This window comes from Megalopta genalis, chromosome 1 (assembly GCF_051020955.1).
Source record: "Megalopta genalis isolate 19385.01 chromosome 1, iyMegGena1_principal, whole genome shotgun sequence".
NCBI classification, from domain to species: Eukaryota; Metazoa; Arthropoda; class Insecta; order Hymenoptera; family Halictidae; genus Megalopta; species Megalopta genalis.
Genome location: NC_135013.1, coordinates 33,004,203 through 33,020,787, shown reverse-complemented (window position 1 = coordinate 33,020,787; position 16,585 = coordinate 33,004,203). Strand labels below are relative to the sequence as shown.

The window sequence follows — 16,585 nt, the reverse complement described above, 5'->3', positions numbered from 1 at the left end:
ATTGAACTTCGAAAAGGGTGTCGATTTCTCTTTAAGCGTGTTCAAGGTATGGTTCAAGGTTATCGAAAAGTGTATTTGAAGTGAAAGGATATTTCAAAAGTGTATTGAAGCTACATCTGGTGGTAAATTTTCCCAACTATGTATGTACGAATGTTGGCATTGTCATTTTGAAATTCAATAAAAATGATTACTATACCGTTCTAGTTTTCAATAAATGTTCGATTCAAAATCTATTAGTTCTTTTATATAACGTAGGCTCAGAAGTTATATTTAGTTTTTCGTTCTCCAGAGGTTATAATAGAAATAGTTTATACCAAAAGTGTCTAAAACTCATTGCATGGATGCATGCAAATACTCGATATTCAAGTCGATAAATTTTCAATCCCCGATTTTAAAAATGACACAGTCTCAACAAACCATAGAAGAATTGCACGATTCTTATACACAAACAGCTGCTAATATAATATCTTATTTTGGTAAATATTTTTAAGGTTAAATTGGCTACTACTTCAACTATGTAATTTATTTCTGTTATTTCAGGAGGAAATGAAGTGAAAGAAAAATTAAAAGAGCTAAGGGATATTGTGGAAAACAACTGTGTTTTAGGTAAGAAGTTACGGTCAGTGGAAGATACTAAAAACCATTTATTCAACTTATACAATGATGAAAATGCACAGTTTGATTTAGAAACCATTATACAGGTAAATATATCACTATCATATTCGTTTGAGGATTTAACAAAAATGTTATACATTTCTATTGTTCATATTATAGGAATATAAGAATTCTATATCTGAAATTAATACCGATGTATCTGACAATTCTAAATTGATAGATTATGATAATCACGTAAAAGCCTTATTAGGTAAATTAAAATTTACATTAAAACTACATACATTCTTTTACTTCGTATAATTACTGGAGACATGTACAATTTCAGACGAAATAGGAGATAAAGAGAAGGAGGAAAATGACGACGAGGATGTAGACATGATGTTAACTGGAGGCTTAATAAATGTGATCGATCCAATTTCTAAAAAGAGAATTGTAGATCCTGTGAAAAACATAGTATGCGGGCACACCTATGATAGAGAAACTATCACAGAATTGTTGAAAATAAATAAAAAGACCAGGTAAGTGTTTTATCAGAAAATTTTTGGATCTCCTTCGAACTATGAGTTTACTAACACAGTTTTATGTTTACAGATGCCCTGTGGTAGGTTGTAAAACTACAGACTTTGTGGAACTCAAAGATCTTCGTTCAGATATTGTAACAAAAATGTATCTTGACAAAAATCCTGCTTAACATTTAAATAGACTGTCAAACCAAAAAAAAGAGTACAGTTTGTAAAATATATTGCAGATATCTGTATATAGTTTTCACACTTATTAAGTACAAAAATAAAAACCGCATGTACATACATAACAACTTGTACTTAGTCACAACGTGACTTATCGTTATATGTAGACATGTTTTTCATTACTAGAATATATTTCAAGTTACGAATACGTGTACTGTTCTGGTCCAGTTCCGAATAGATGTCCTCAAGGCTATTTTAAGCGCGAAAACCAAATTTACAATTGTACCTCTTTAGTTAGATTTATTTAAATAACACAAATATATATATAGATCGCGACGTACGACAACGTCTAAAATTATTTCTGCTATTTACATAGAGACGAGTTCTATACTTCTCCGAGTTATTTAAATGGCATCCATATTTTTATCAAGTTCGAGGATTGGTTTAATATTTATTTAGACATATCCATCGAATCTAATGCTTTATCAACGAGAATTGGAGACACAATGAAGACAATAAATGGATTAAACTTAAGCGGATGGAAAAGCACTGAAGTCCGAGCAAACTTCAAGTTACTATAGTTTCGATTATCTCCATAATTTGTACCGTTATCAATCGATGATGTCAACAGGCTATGTTTATATCCACGTTTATGTCAATAGTATTAATTTTCTCTTGCGGAAAGGCTCGTCGCATTATTGATGGACTCCGCGCGGACAGCAGCAATTGGGAACCATTTCTCTACGTGTCCAAAGACTTGGACGGCTCACCTAATTATGACATAACGCATTGGGTGCGTCAGTTGCATCTACAACAATGTGCTTTCGTAGAAATCGGTGAAGGATTTTGTGCTGTAAGCGAAAAGCTTTTTATTATATACATTTTCTAATTGACAATATTACTACATATAAATTAACAAATCCGTAACCGGTGGTAACATGTTATTCGTTAATTTACAACTAATTGCCAGTGATGTATTAATTAGATTCCCTTGTACTTTTCCGACTAATTGTTCCAATTGATCTTTTCATAGGCAAATACCCTTCAAATCTAATCTGAAACCTTATCGCAGCTACTTCGTGCCAGAAACTCCAACGTTTTCCTTTAAACACGATATTCCTTAACGTTTATAGTTGTTCGTGGAATTGCGTAGCATTCCCTCTGAATCCGAAGTCCTTGATAATTCCGGCGTGGGCGAATTTTTTCTCGGGATTTGTCCTTGCCTGACGCTTCACTCCTGGGATTTGTGCTCGTCCGAGCTGTCAAGACGTAGGAAGGTTGACTGCACTTTCGCCGAGGCTACACCACGTTCGAACACCAGCGCAAGGGTGCATAGGCGATTATGCGACGTAACGTTGCTCGGCGAAAATGCTCCCGGTTGCAACTGCTCCATTTCACTGGCTGGTCACCGACTGCATAAGACAACAGGTTGCAAAATGCACGATCCTCGTGCACCTTTTACCCGACTCACAAGCAAACCTTTTGTTTTAATTACGTTCATCTATCAACACTTTATATCTACCAGCGGTTTTATAATAATTTCTCCGAAGTCAACAATTGAGCATTGAAAAATTGTCTTTGCTCATATAACAAATTATTTATATATAATATAGACAACCTTTTCTGAAATTATTATATATATATATAAGCTAATCGAGCTAGTTTTATTTACTGATCAGTCATTAAAAATGCTATAACGTATAAAATGAAAACAAAAAAAATCGAAAAATCGTTTTCCTATGCAAATAAAATCGTTGACATTTCTCGGCTCTCGTATCATTAGCTTTCTATCTTGAAAATTCTACCGTCCGCGGTTCTTATGCATCACAACTGATCTCTTTTATGGCAGAAATTAATTTCCAGCCGAGGCTCGGAAAGTAATTCCATGTTCTCCTTTTTAGGATTCCCCACGTGTTTTTTAAATCCTTTGCCGGAGTCCTTGTGCTCGCCACGCGGTGTTTGCGGCGTCGCGCAATGCTCCGCGACGACCATAAAGGGAGTACACACGCCACAGTGCGCCTCAAATTGTCATCAGAGACAGCCAGTAATGTTAATCGTGTTACAAAGTTAGCGCGCGGGTCCCGACATTTTAATCGACGCTTACCACTAACGACCGCTGTAACGAACTTTAAATATCAAATCATTAACCGCGACGCGAATATCCGTGCATTTTACAATCCGAGTTAAAGTTCCTCTGCACACAGTTTCGCAATCGTTATCCAATTTCTGATAAAACTGAATCGCGTTTGGTTTATCTAGAATCAAAGAGCGAACACGATTTTATCTTTCAATCGTAACTTTTAGTTCTGCGAAGACATTGGCCCGTGGTCCTCGATCCCAGCGAAAATTAGCTCTTTATGGTCGGAATGGTCATCCCCGAAGTGCAATAACACTTGTGGCAGAGGACACATGGTTGCCATCGCTTCGTGCCAAGACCAAGTAACGTAAATAAAATTGTCGGCTCGTTGTTAAAACAATTTCGTTGACTTTAAATTCGAGGTTTTAAATCGAACGATTTTAGAGCTGTTAACCCTTTGCGCTCGAACGACGAGTCCGAGATGTCACTAAATATTGTTATACCATTTTTCGTTCAATAATTGTAACAGTACCAGATTTGTTGTATTTAAAGAACTGTTAACATTGCAATTATTCCACTGAATCATGTGAAATAAAAATACTGCAGATCGGAAAGCACTTTTTGGATTTCGAATTAAAATAGCTCCGACTGCAAAGGGTTAATAAACATAAGATAATATTTGAAATTGTTCGCTGAGCGAAGAAACTACATTCGATTCTACGATTCTCTCGCAAAATATATGTACTTCAACGGCTACAATTATAACAGAATTTGGGCCGCTGCTTGCGAAAATGTATTCAACGCTACGAAATAAAAACGCTTCTATAATTACGTTTGCAGCTTCCTCCGCGTAGGAGATGTAAATCCGTGCTTTCCTTTGCAGAATTTAAATTAACGTTATTACAGTATCGCCGGACGGTGGGCGTTTCATGTAAATTCATTCATACTTCACGCCGCCGAGTTATTGGGTTGGCAGCTAAGTTTTTGCCGATTTCAGTTATAGATGTCTCTCACTCCCATTTTTATCATGTCCGTAAATGTTATATTATAAAATTATTATTATTATTATTATTATTAATAATTGGTTATTATTATTATTATTAATCTGGTCGCTTTCCCTTAACTGCTGCATTCAATTTGTCCAGTTGCTAACATTCACGGATAATAAAAAATAACAATATTATTATTATTATTGTTGTTATTTTAGAGCTCGGCAGTTCTATTATTAACGACGGAAATGGATCGGAAAACTATTGGGTTGGCAACTAAGTAATTGCCGATTTCAGTTATAGATGTCTCTCACTCCCATTTTTATCATGTCCGTAAATGTTATATTATAAAATTATTATTATTATTATTATTATTAATAATTGGTTATTATTAATTATTGGTTATTATTATTATTATTAATCTGGTCGCTTTTCCTTGACTGCTGCATTCAATTTGTCCAGTTGCTAACATTCACGGATAATAAAAAATAACAATATTATTATTATTATTGTTGTTATTTTAGAGCTCGGCAGTTCTATTATTAACGACGGAAACGGATCGGAAAACTATTGGGTTGGCAACTAAGTAATTGCCGATTTCAGTTATAGATGTCTCTCACTCCCATTTTTCTGATATTCGTAAATGTTATATTATAAAATTATTATTATTATTATTATTATTATTATTATTATTATTATGTTATTTTTTATTATCCGCGAATGTTAGCAACTGGACAAATGGAATGCAGCGGTCAAGGAAAAGCGACCAGAATTGGTCGATCGTAAAGGTGTCATTTTCCAGCAGGACAATGCTAGGCCGCACACGTCTTTGTTCACTCGGCAAAAATTGATGGATATTGCTTGGTAATCGATGTTACACCCACCATATAGCCCTGATCTCGCGCCATCGGATTACCACTTATTTCGATGCCTGAACAACTCCCTTCGTGCTAAAACTTTTAACGATGACGACGCTGTCAAATCTCACTTAACTCAGTTTTTGGCCGAAAAGGATCAGACTTTCTACGAGCGTGGAATTTTCAAGTTGCCAGAGAGATGGCAAAAGGTCATCGAACAAAATGGAAAATACATGAAAGATTAAGCTTCGTTCCAAGTAAAAACAAAATTGTTTATTTCATTGAACAAATCGGCAATCACTTAGTTGCCAACCCAATAACAAGATGAACGTCGAAAGATAAACATTGTCTCTTTATTAAGAGTTCCGCCGACGTCGATTCGGTCTAAGTGCATCGTGAAATTTTATCGCACGATAAATTGTCCCGTGGTCACGAGCCCATGCCTGCGCCATAACAAGATGCCGGAGCATAAAATTCGCGATCTAATTGTCAATTATTGTTGTCCGTCGCAGGGGCAAGCCCGCCATAGACTGTGTCGGGCCCGGATCGTTTTGGTGAGCCAGAACATCTCCGAGGAGGTGGTTACCTTGAATTCCATGTCCATGACGAAAGGTGTGAACTTTTCCAGTTGCCCGGATAGCTTCGGTAAATGTTACTGCGAGGTAAACATGGTCGACGGAATTATGAGAGCGGCCAGGTTCACAGAACCTTGCATTTCTACCGAAGGGTGCACTCGCAGCGACGTTGGAACATTCACTTTCGAAGGAGAGTACGATCCAAGTGGTAGCGCCGACTTCGACCAAGTTTACGAGAACGATGATCGCGAGAGATTCGATGGTACTGCATAGTTTATCCGTTCAGTTTCCGGGGGCTTGGAAGTTTTTATTTCGAACGATCTTCGACGCGCACCGATGTTGGTTGGATCAGCTAAATTCGTCACGTGTGATCGAAATTCACACAGTCGAAAATGGGAATTCGTGTTATGATTTCAGAAAGTTGTTACAGTTAAGTTCATTCTAATGAATGAAACAGAGACTCTTGTTTGAGTTCTTATCAAATTGAGCAAGAAAATGGGAATTTGTGTTATGATTCCAGAAAGTTGTTGCAGTAAAGCTCGTTTTATTGAATAGAATAGAGACTCTTGTTTGAGTTCTTATCAAATTGAGCAGGAAAATGGGAGTTTGTGTTATGATTCCAGAAAATTGTTACAGTAAAGTTCATTCTACTGAGTGAAATAGAGATTCTTGTTTGAGTTCTTATTAAATTGAGCAAGAAAAAATGAGAATTTGTGTTATGATTCCATAGAAAATTGTTACAGTAAAATTCATTCTATTGAATGGAATATTCGAGTTCTTATCAAATTAAGCAAGAAAATGAGAATTTATATTATGATTTCAGGCAATTGTAACTATTGTTATATATATATATTATTTATTATATATTGTTATATTTATTATTATTATATTATTATTATATTATATATTGTTATATATATATATATATATATATATATATATTACTTAATTTAACTATTTAAGATTTCATGAATTTATGGTAAAAATGGATGGGTGCAACATAAAATAGTGAAATGTTTAAAAGAAGCTAAGAGCGTTTTGTCTACTAAACTCGGCAGATTAAAACTATTTAAGAATCCATTTTCATTTAGTAGCTGAGAGTCAACCGGAAAGAATTTACTGTATTTTGTTTTTGATATTAAGTTTGTTCTATATTTCCCAAATTGGTCCATTTTCGTTTAGAAGCTGAGGGTGGTCAATTGGGGAGAATTTACTGCATGTACCTAAACAGAACCGTAGAAAAGCCGCAAACTGTTCTCGAAACCAATATCCCGAAAGAGTATTAATATTATTATTGACCATTTAACAATTTAAATGGCCAATAATAATAATAATAATAATAATAGTTGTCACAATATACTTGGTGCGCAGATATTTCTGAACGGTGCTGTACAGCGTCGTCGAGATAGTCCCGCGATCTTATTTATCATCTATATTATTATTGACAATTTAACAATTTAAATGGCCAATAATAATAATAATAATAATAATAGTTGTCACAATATACTTGGTGCGCAGATATTTCTGAACGGTGCTGTACAGCGTCGTCGAGATAGTCCCGCGATCTTATTTATCATCTATATTATTATTGACAATTTAACAATTTAAATGGCCAATAATAATAATAATAATAATAATAATAATAATAATAATAATAATAATAATAATAATAATAATAATAATAATAATAATAATTGTCACAATATACTCGGTGTACAGATACTTCTGAACGGAGCTGTACAACATCGTCCAGATAGTCCTGCGATCTTATTTATCATCTATATTATTATTGACAATTTAACAATTTAAATGGCCAATAATAATAATAATAATAATAATTGTCACAATATACTCGGTGTACAGATACTTCTGAACGGTGCTGTACAGCGTCGTCCAGATAGTCCCACGATCTTATTTATCATCTATATTATTATTGACAATGTAACAATTTAAATGGCCAATAATAATAATAATAATAATAATAATAATAATAATAATAATAATAATAATTGTCACAATATACTCGGTGTACAGATACTTCTGAACGGAGCTGTACAACATCGTCCAGATAGTCCTGCGATCTTATTTATCATCTATATTATTATTGACAATTTAACAATTTAAATGGCCAATAATAATAATAATAATAATAATTGTCACAATATACTCGGTGTACAGATACTTCTGAACGGTGCTGTACAGCGTCGTCCAGATAGTCCCACGATCTTATTTATCATCTATATTATTATTGACAATGTAACAATTTAAATGGCCAATAATAATAATAATAATAATAATAATAATAATAATAATAATAATAATAATTGTCACAATATACTCGGTGTACAGATACTTCTGAACGGAGCTGTACAACATCGTCCAGATAGTCCTGCGATCTTATTTATCATCTATATTATTATTGACAATTTAACAATTTAAATGGCCAATAATAATAATAATAATAATAATTGTCACAATATACTCGGTGTACAGATACTTCTGAACGGTGCTGTACAGCGTCGTCCAGATAGTCCCACGATCTTATTTATCATCTATATTATTATTGACAATGTAACAATTTAAATGGCCAATAATAATAATAATAATAATAATAATAATAATAATAATAACTGTCACAATATACTCGGTGCGCAGATACTTCTGAACGGTGCTGTACAGCGTCGTCCAGATAGTCCCGCGATCTCTTCCAATTCGAAATGACATGGTTCGCGTGCCATTCGATTCGCAGACACGCTCTTCAACTCGGAGTCGGTCAGACCATCGCAGCGACGCCTCCTGCGGGTTTACCGTTCGAACATGGAGTACGAGCTACGCGAAAATAGATCGGCTAACAAGAAGTTGAAGAAGGCCGGGGGACATCGTCGGTCCGACGATGATTCCGACTACGGCAACGAGGACGACGAGGATGAGGAGGAGGGGGAGGAGAACAACAGGACCAGCGACGACACGAACGTCGGCGACGACGAAGAAGACGACAACGACGAATACGACGACGACGAAGAGGAGGTGAAGACGGAGCCGCCGCGTTATTACGATTACGGTTAGTACACGGTGAACGGTTTCCTCTCGCTTTTCTAGATCGGCCTCGGGGGCCCTTCGACGGGTCGCCGCGGACCCGGGAAACGCGCTCGGAAGCCGAGGTCCGATCACGCAGCATTTGCTTTCGAGGGTAAACGAGAGGTCGATGAACCCGAGCGGGAAGGGACGGCACCCGTCGAGGACGACTGCGACGACGACGACGATACCACGGAACCGCTGCAATATTACGATTACGGTGAGGAATACGTCGACGGTTGTCGCGTCCGAATCGTCCGCGGTTGCATCCCGGACGCAACTTGTCTCGGGAAATACGAGCATTTCTTTTTTCCGGATCTTCCTCGTTCGGATTCGTTGCAGCCTTTCTTCGAGACAGGCTGCGTTTAAGCGTTGTTTTCGCAACGCTCGTCGCGCTCGTAACACTTCGACAGAAATACAGCTGACCGTGTTCAGCATCTGTTACGTCGCCACGACGTAAAGAATTCCTCGAAAATGCGGCGGGTTTTTATCCCGAGCGGAGAAGTTCGCGAGACCCGTTGTTACGCTAGATTTACGGAATGCATGATTTTCAAAATGGCGGGTCACCAATTTTTTTTCGTTTACGATTATTCGTCGCGCGAAGATACGTTTATGAGTTGTTTATACGATTTATATGTTACTTGTGTGTTACTTATTTATATTTAAATGTTACAATAACGCTTGTTCGAAATCGGAATAAATGTCTTATTGTAATTTATATATATATATATATATATATATATATATATATATATATATATATAAAATTATTATATTATATCGGAATATTATATTATAAATTATAAATTATATTATATATATATATATAAATTACAATAAGACATTTACTGTAATTATAATTATAATAATATAATTACTAATTAATATATAATAATAATATAATAATTATATATATTATATATATTATATATATATATATAGTTTTCGTTAATAACCCGTAAACAAAGCCGCAGATTGCATTTTCGCAAAGGAAAAAGTTACTTAGAATGACCTCAGCTGCCCCACATTTCCGTATTGCGAGACATTTTTGGGACACCCCGTATATATAAAACGGCCGCTTTTTGTGCTCCGTAAATCTAGCGTTAAGTTCCTTTTATTTTTCTGAAACGTATTCTGCGAGTTCCATAGTTATGGAAATAGGAAGTAACAATGGGGAAAGGAACTTGTTAGTGCGTTCGGGGGAATCTGATGATTTCAGGGAAAACGATGCACACATGTACATAGTATGCGAGGTTCTAACTCACAAGTGGCGCGAGTTTAGGAATTATAAGGGCTGGTATGGTAAGGTCGGATGACGTGGCCGGGCAAAGATTAGAATATGATGCGGCGAGGACAAAGGTCGAGCACGGAATAGAGTTTGAGGATGAGTCGAGGGTGAAATCATGGGTTTGCAGAAGATTTCGGGACGTTCGATAAGAAGATAATGGAACGACGTTGATGTACGATGTGACGTTGACGGTATTAAGTGACAATCGTAACGATGATAGTAATAATGATAACAATAATAATAGTTTAATAGTAATTTAGTAAGTGACGATGACAGTAATAATGATAACAATAATAATAGTTTAATAGTAATTTAGTAAGTGACGATGACAGTAATAATGATAACAATAATAATAGTTTAATAGTAATTTAGTAAGTGACGATGACAGTAATAATGATAACAATAATAATAGTTTAATAGTAATTTAGTAAGTGACGATGACAGTAATAATGATAACAATAATAATAGTTTAATAGTAATTTAGTAAGTGACGATGGCAGTAATAATGATAACAATAATAATAGTTTAATAGTAATTTAGTAAGTGACGATGACGGTAATAATGATAACAATAATAATAGTTTAATAGTAATTTAGTAAGTGACGATGGCAGTAATAATGATAACAATAGTAATAGTTTAATAGTAATTTAGTAAGTGACGATGACAGTAATAATGATAACAATAGTAATAGTTTAATAGTAATTTAGTAAGTGACGATGGCAGTAATAATGATAACAATAATAATAGTTTAATAGTAATTTAGTCAGTGACGATGACAGTAATAATGATAACAATAATAATAGTTTAATAGTAATTTAGTAAGTGACGATGGCAGTAATAATGATAACAATAGTAATAGTTTAATAGCAATTTACTAGTAATTAGAATTATAATAAAATAGCAGGGTAGAATGTAACAGCATCATCTACAATTTTATTTACCGATTTTTATTCACTGGCAGATTGAAAGTAGCATTTCTAGTCCGAATAGCAATCATGACATTTTACACAATTTTACACCAATAGTGCCAGAAGACTTTTTATTTTACGGCACGAAAATCGGCGCTCTTAAAATGAATAATTCCATATAAAATCATTTGAACTACGCAATGAATCGCCTGCGAGAGTGATTCGTGATTTCTAATACTGTTCGATTTAGAAATTAACGCGTGTTATCTCGTTCATACTGTAACGAAATTCCTGTTCTGTAATTCTAGATTCCGGTGGAAATAGGCCGCGCGAAGTACGCGCTAAATTCGCGACGCCGCTGATCACGCTGAACATTTTGCTGCCGTTCATCTGGTTTTAACAAAAAAAAAGGAAAAAAAAGAGTTGAAGATATTCCGTAAAAATTGAAGAGAATATGTCAATTTTTGATGAAGTTTCTTCGCTATAATTCGTTCGTTGATCGTGTGTCACAGATTCTAATTAAACGGCGCCTACAAATGCACTACTCTAAAACGTAATTGTTATTGTACCATTCTGACTAATAAATGTACCGTCCTTTTTTAATACGACTACGTTATCAATTTCTTACTCAAAGTATTAATATGTAGTTGCATTTTGTAAGAGTGACAAATTTTAGAAGTTTCTTTTTTAACCCTTTGCACTCGAGTGGCGACTCTGAGGCATCGCTAAAATTGTTAATTCACGCTCCAAGATAATTTGTATATTAACAAAGTTTAGATTTTAAAAATTGTTAAAAGTTCAACTGTTATACGAGTCGTCGTAAGACTCAATTTTGCATCATAAAATGCACTTTTGACAAAGTGCATATGACTATGTATATTATATGACTATAAAATGTAGATACTATAAATCAGAAGAATTATTTTAGATTTACGGTCAAAATGGCTTCGAGCGCAAAGGGTTAAAATTTACTTGTTCATAAATTTTCAATGATTAGTAACGATTGCTATGTCTATGCGATTCTCACAGCTGTTACGCCTCTAATAACAATAGTGAAAATTGTTACGTCGGTAACAACAACGGTGAAGATTGTTACGTCCTTCGTAATCACTGTTTGGTCCATTGCCGAACCTTAAAATCACGGTAGATCGTTGTTATTCACTCTCGGTCACGCACAAACGACCGTTTCAATTTTACAATTCAATGATTCAGATTTCTCCATGATATGCCAACACGGTTTACACAATTTACAGCTCCACGCTCCCGATGGCAATGCTTTCACCGAAGACATAGTTTATCTGAGAAATCACATTCCCTACGGTTTTACAATGGGCTTTGTTCGAATTTTTGTACACCCCGTAAATAGCATAATTACCATTTATAGAGCGAGCGATAGACGCCGTGGAACGAACGAACGCTCGCTTTTTGCGGAAAAATTCCAATAATATCGCACGATCCGTGGACAGGATAATGGTATTACGGTGCTAAACGAAGAGACAATGATCTCGATCACATTCCTCTTTCATCAAATTTCATTTCTGCATGGCTGCCAGACCGTCAACTTTTGATTGCCGAAGAATTCGCTTCGCATTTTAGTTTAGCTCCTCGCGAAGAAAGCAGAGAATAATTTAATATACATACAACTACGTTGCACGCGGATATCCAGTTCCGTATCTGTGGATTCACAGTTATCAATGGCATTTGTATCATCGCAACCCTCTCGACGTACAGTGGCTCGCAAAAGTGGTCCGTGCATCTTTTAAGACGCGATAATTTTTTTTTTAACTGGACTAAGCGACTTGAGTTTTTGTTTAGGTGACGGTGGAACTGGTTTATTATATGGTGACCAAAATGCTTTGTTTTTTTTTTAATTTTGCTATTGCTTAGAATGACAGAAGAAAATAAAAACTCTCGTTTCTTAACTTTTTTTATCCGAGCAATTTAAAAAATGCCTCTCGTAGATCTCGGTGATTTGTATGCATGTTAACGATTTTATCGAAATCAGCTGTCGTTGTTGCGAGTTACAACAAATTCAAGATGGCGAAAATCGCAATAAAATCGCTATTTTAACCAAAAACTGGAAGAAATCTGCAGTTTTTTAAATCCTTCAACGCTCTTAGCTCTACTCTGGATTATCAAGATCTACGAAAGGCATTTTTTAAACTTTTATTATAACAGATAAAAACGTTCAAAAACGAGGGTTTTTTAAATTTATTTTTCATCATTCCAAGTAATAGCGAAATTAAAAAAAGACACTTTAGTCACCGTCTAGTCCCTCTGTCACCTAAAAAAAAAACAATCCAGGTCGTTCGGTTGAGTATTGAAAAAGTTATTATATATATATACGCTTTAAAAGGTGTACGAACACTTTTGTGGGCCACTGTACGAACTTTCAGGAAACGTGTCGCGTTCGAAGCGACACGCTTCCACGGATGAATAAAAATTAACAGCTGCTCCGGTTTTCTCGCAACCGCTATTCAATCGCCGAAATAATTGTGTCAATTTTTTCGTGGATTCGGTTCCCGAACCCTTTCCGCCGGTGTCTATACCGTGGGAAACCACGATGGACGAGATCTAGATCCGAACCGTGAAACGTGAAATTCGATTTCAGGAAGAGATAAACGGTCGGATGTTCTTGTCTCTTCGATCGAAATACAATGGGACGACACCGAAACCGTTTGGTCGCGCCACGCGCGTGCGGTGAAAAAGCTGTTGATTCGCGCTAAATTTTCTCTACAGAATGCTCTGTATCTCTCTCTCTCTCTCTCTCTCTCTCTCTCTCTCTGTTGTGGATTATCTGTGCGATTGATAAAATCCAATGAAAAATTCGATAACGCAATGTCACTGGTAGAGCGATCGGCGACGACGCATCCGTTTGTGTCGCAATACAACCGTTATCAAAAAGACCATTCATAACAGAAAAGAGGGATATATGTCGTATTATGAAATGAACATCTGCCGTTTAGGATCACCGGTACCAGCAGGTACATTATGAAACTGTGTTACGTATCCGAAAGTTCGCGACAACGAATTTCAATCGGCGAATTTACGGCGGACTTTTCTGTGTTTCCCTGAGATGATGATCGAGGAAACTCGTCGAAAGCGATAAAGCTCGGGCGAGGAAAAGAAACGCAAAATGCGCGTAATTGAACTTAATTGACTTACTTAAGATAATTCCTGCGGTCGCGCACACGTTGCCAGCGAAATACGTATACTGTTACAAAGGCTTGAGAGACGTACGTCGAGGGGGGGGGGGTACATTCTCCCTAATTGACGATCAGCTTGGAAACGAAAATGGACAATTTGGGAAGCGGTGATACGATTATTCGAGCCTTATAGTTATCGGCGACTATAATAATCGGCAACTATAAAAATGAGCCTCGAATGTTTCTTCGTGTACGATCTGAGCGCCAATTAGGGAGAATTTACTGTAACAGCAAAATTGGAAAAAGCTGTTGTAATTCCAACCTTTAACATTTAAACAAAAATTCGAGTCATTTGGTCCAGTTTTAAAAAGTGTATTAGATTATGTCAAGGTTATCATTAGCTTGCGATAGACAGAGATACGAGATAAAAGGCCTTTTTTATTGCCATACATTACAAAATAGTAATTGCAATCTTTTTGAAGAGTCCTTTACCTAATTAGAATACCACACGATTATCGAGTTCAATTACCAGCCTGTTTATTAATATTTCTAGACGTCCTGTGTCTTGCAATTGCTGCAACAAATTTTAATATTGCTCAACAATTTTTGTGCGCAATCTCAGCGCGAATCAGGGAGAATTTACTGTACAGTAATGTCTCTCTAATTGACGCCCAGATTGTCCACGAAAATGGACAATTTGGGAAGAGGAGATACGATTATTCAAGCCCTGCAGCTCGTTCTTATATTAAGTCTACCGGAAAGTTCTGTCCGATAATGTCATTGCAAATTTCGATAGGTATGCACACGTTCATTTGAGACATATATTTTTAAAAAATGTTATTCACAAATTGCCATCACGCTGGCAAGAGGTCATAAGTAACGACGGAAATTATATTGTACAATAAATATTACTAAATTTATGAAAAATCTATTATTTCCTTTCATTTCTTAAACGGACAGAACTTTCCGGTAGACCTAATAGTTGCTGGCAACTCGAAACTATAAAAACGAACCGCAAGGCTTGAACAACCGTATCTCCTCTTCCCAAATTGCACAATCTGAGCGTCAATTAGAGAGACATTACTGTACCTTGTAACGTATCGCGCGGCGCAAAGGACTCTCGAGAAAACGTTTGAACGACTGATCCGGCGAGAATGGTCTCTTTCTCGAAAATCAGCGAATGGGAGAATGTGCATTGGAATTGTTGTACGGCGACTTTTAGCAAGGCTGCGATAATTATTATCCTTTATCCTGCGCAACTACGAAGTGTCGACACTTACACGCGGATATTACGTAGCAATTTCGCACAAGCGTCAATTATACAGTCGTACAAAAAAAAAGGGGGGGAAAAAAGGCTAACAGTATTGTGGGCAGAGTGGTATGCGTCATTGCGTTACTTCCAACACAAACGAACGTTGCCGTGAATAATGATTAGGCGTGACTCGTTCTGTTGCGCGGGAGACAGACTCGTTGAACATCGAATTAGGTGTACGTGATCTGAAAAGTGGATTCGATTTATCGAAAGGCGCTGGAAAAATTCGATTCGTTTTCATCTGTGTACAATTCGGCTATCGTGGACGTCGGAAAATCAATCGATCCATATGAAATTGAAAACTGGGAGAAAGTGAGAACAAAATTCGAGAATGTTAATATATGTATAGTATTTTCAACTTGTACTTCCATTTTGTTTTTTTCTATATTTACTGCTATAGTGTGTACAGTTGTGGTCTAGCATGGGCGAATAGTAATCCTGATCAATCCTTTCTAATAAATACTCTTTAACAACTACTGCGTTGTTTATTTAAGCCCAACAGTATTTAATATATTTAATATACCTAATATATCCACAATATATTTAATATATTCAATATATCCACAATATATTTAATATACCTAATATATTTAATATATTCAATATATCCACAATATATTTAATATACCTAATATATTTAATATATTCAATATATCCACAATATATTTAATATACCTAATGTATCCAATATACTTAATATATTTAATATATCTAATATACTTAATACATTTAATATATCCAATATATTTAATATATCTAATATATTTGATATAAAGTTGAATGAATAACTCTCCTTCGCTGTCTACCAGTTCTGAAACGAAGGAGGAGGCTCGCCGATGTGTCCCTTCCGTTTCTCAAGATGCAGAATCATCTGCCACGGATATCACAGATATCGCAGTAACATTGCGAAGAAAAAAAAGCAAATAGGCGTTCTTCAAGGTGTTACGATAAATAATTGCGAAGTTCCATCTTGATAACGTGCACCGTTACTGCCACTAACGTGTTAGCGATTCATTTATGCATTTTCCGCTCTGACTCGAAAAGAAGCTGTGAGAA

The 16,585-nt window shown here is 35.8% G+C and overlaps 3 protein-coding genes across 3 annotated transcripts; all 3 read left to right on the top strand.

The window, feature by feature from the left end:
• Window positions 1-148: 148 nt before the first annotated feature.
• Window positions 149-1,509, top strand: LOC117217976 (E3 SUMO-protein ligase NSE2). The gene is made up of 5 exons (XM_033465931.2): window positions 149-476; window positions 541-701; window positions 775-865; window positions 941-1,133; window positions 1,207-1,509. The coding sequence occupies exons 1-5, from the start codon at window positions 338-340 to the stop codon at window positions 1,304-1,306; spliced, it is 684 nt and encodes a 227-aa protein (XP_033321822.2). The 5' UTR covers window positions 149-337; the 3' UTR covers window positions 1,307-1,509.
• Window positions 1,510-1,646: 137 nt separating this feature from the next.
• Window positions 1,647-4,203, top strand: LOC117217977 (uncharacterized). Its single transcript, XM_033465932.2, has 4 exons — window positions 1,647-2,154; window positions 2,435-2,729; window positions 3,203-3,345; window positions 3,606-4,203. The coding sequence occupies exons 1-4, from the start codon at window positions 1,936-1,938 to the stop codon at window positions 3,747-3,749; spliced, it is 801 nt and encodes a 266-aa protein (XP_033321823.2). The 5' UTR covers window positions 1,647-1,935; the 3' UTR covers window positions 3,750-4,203.
• A 1,479-nt stretch (window positions 4,204-5,682) lies between these two features.
• Window positions 5,683-11,674, top strand: LOC117217967 (uncharacterized). The gene is made up of 4 exons (XM_076522431.1): window positions 5,683-6,061; window positions 8,549-8,826; window positions 8,899-9,094; window positions 11,380-11,674. Exons 1-4 carry the CDS (start codon window positions 5,683-5,685, stop codon window positions 11,469-11,471), a joined length of 945 nt encoding a protein of 314 aa, XP_076378546.1. The 3' UTR covers window positions 11,472-11,674.
• The last annotated feature ends 4,911 nt before the right edge of the window (window positions 11,675-16,585 follow it).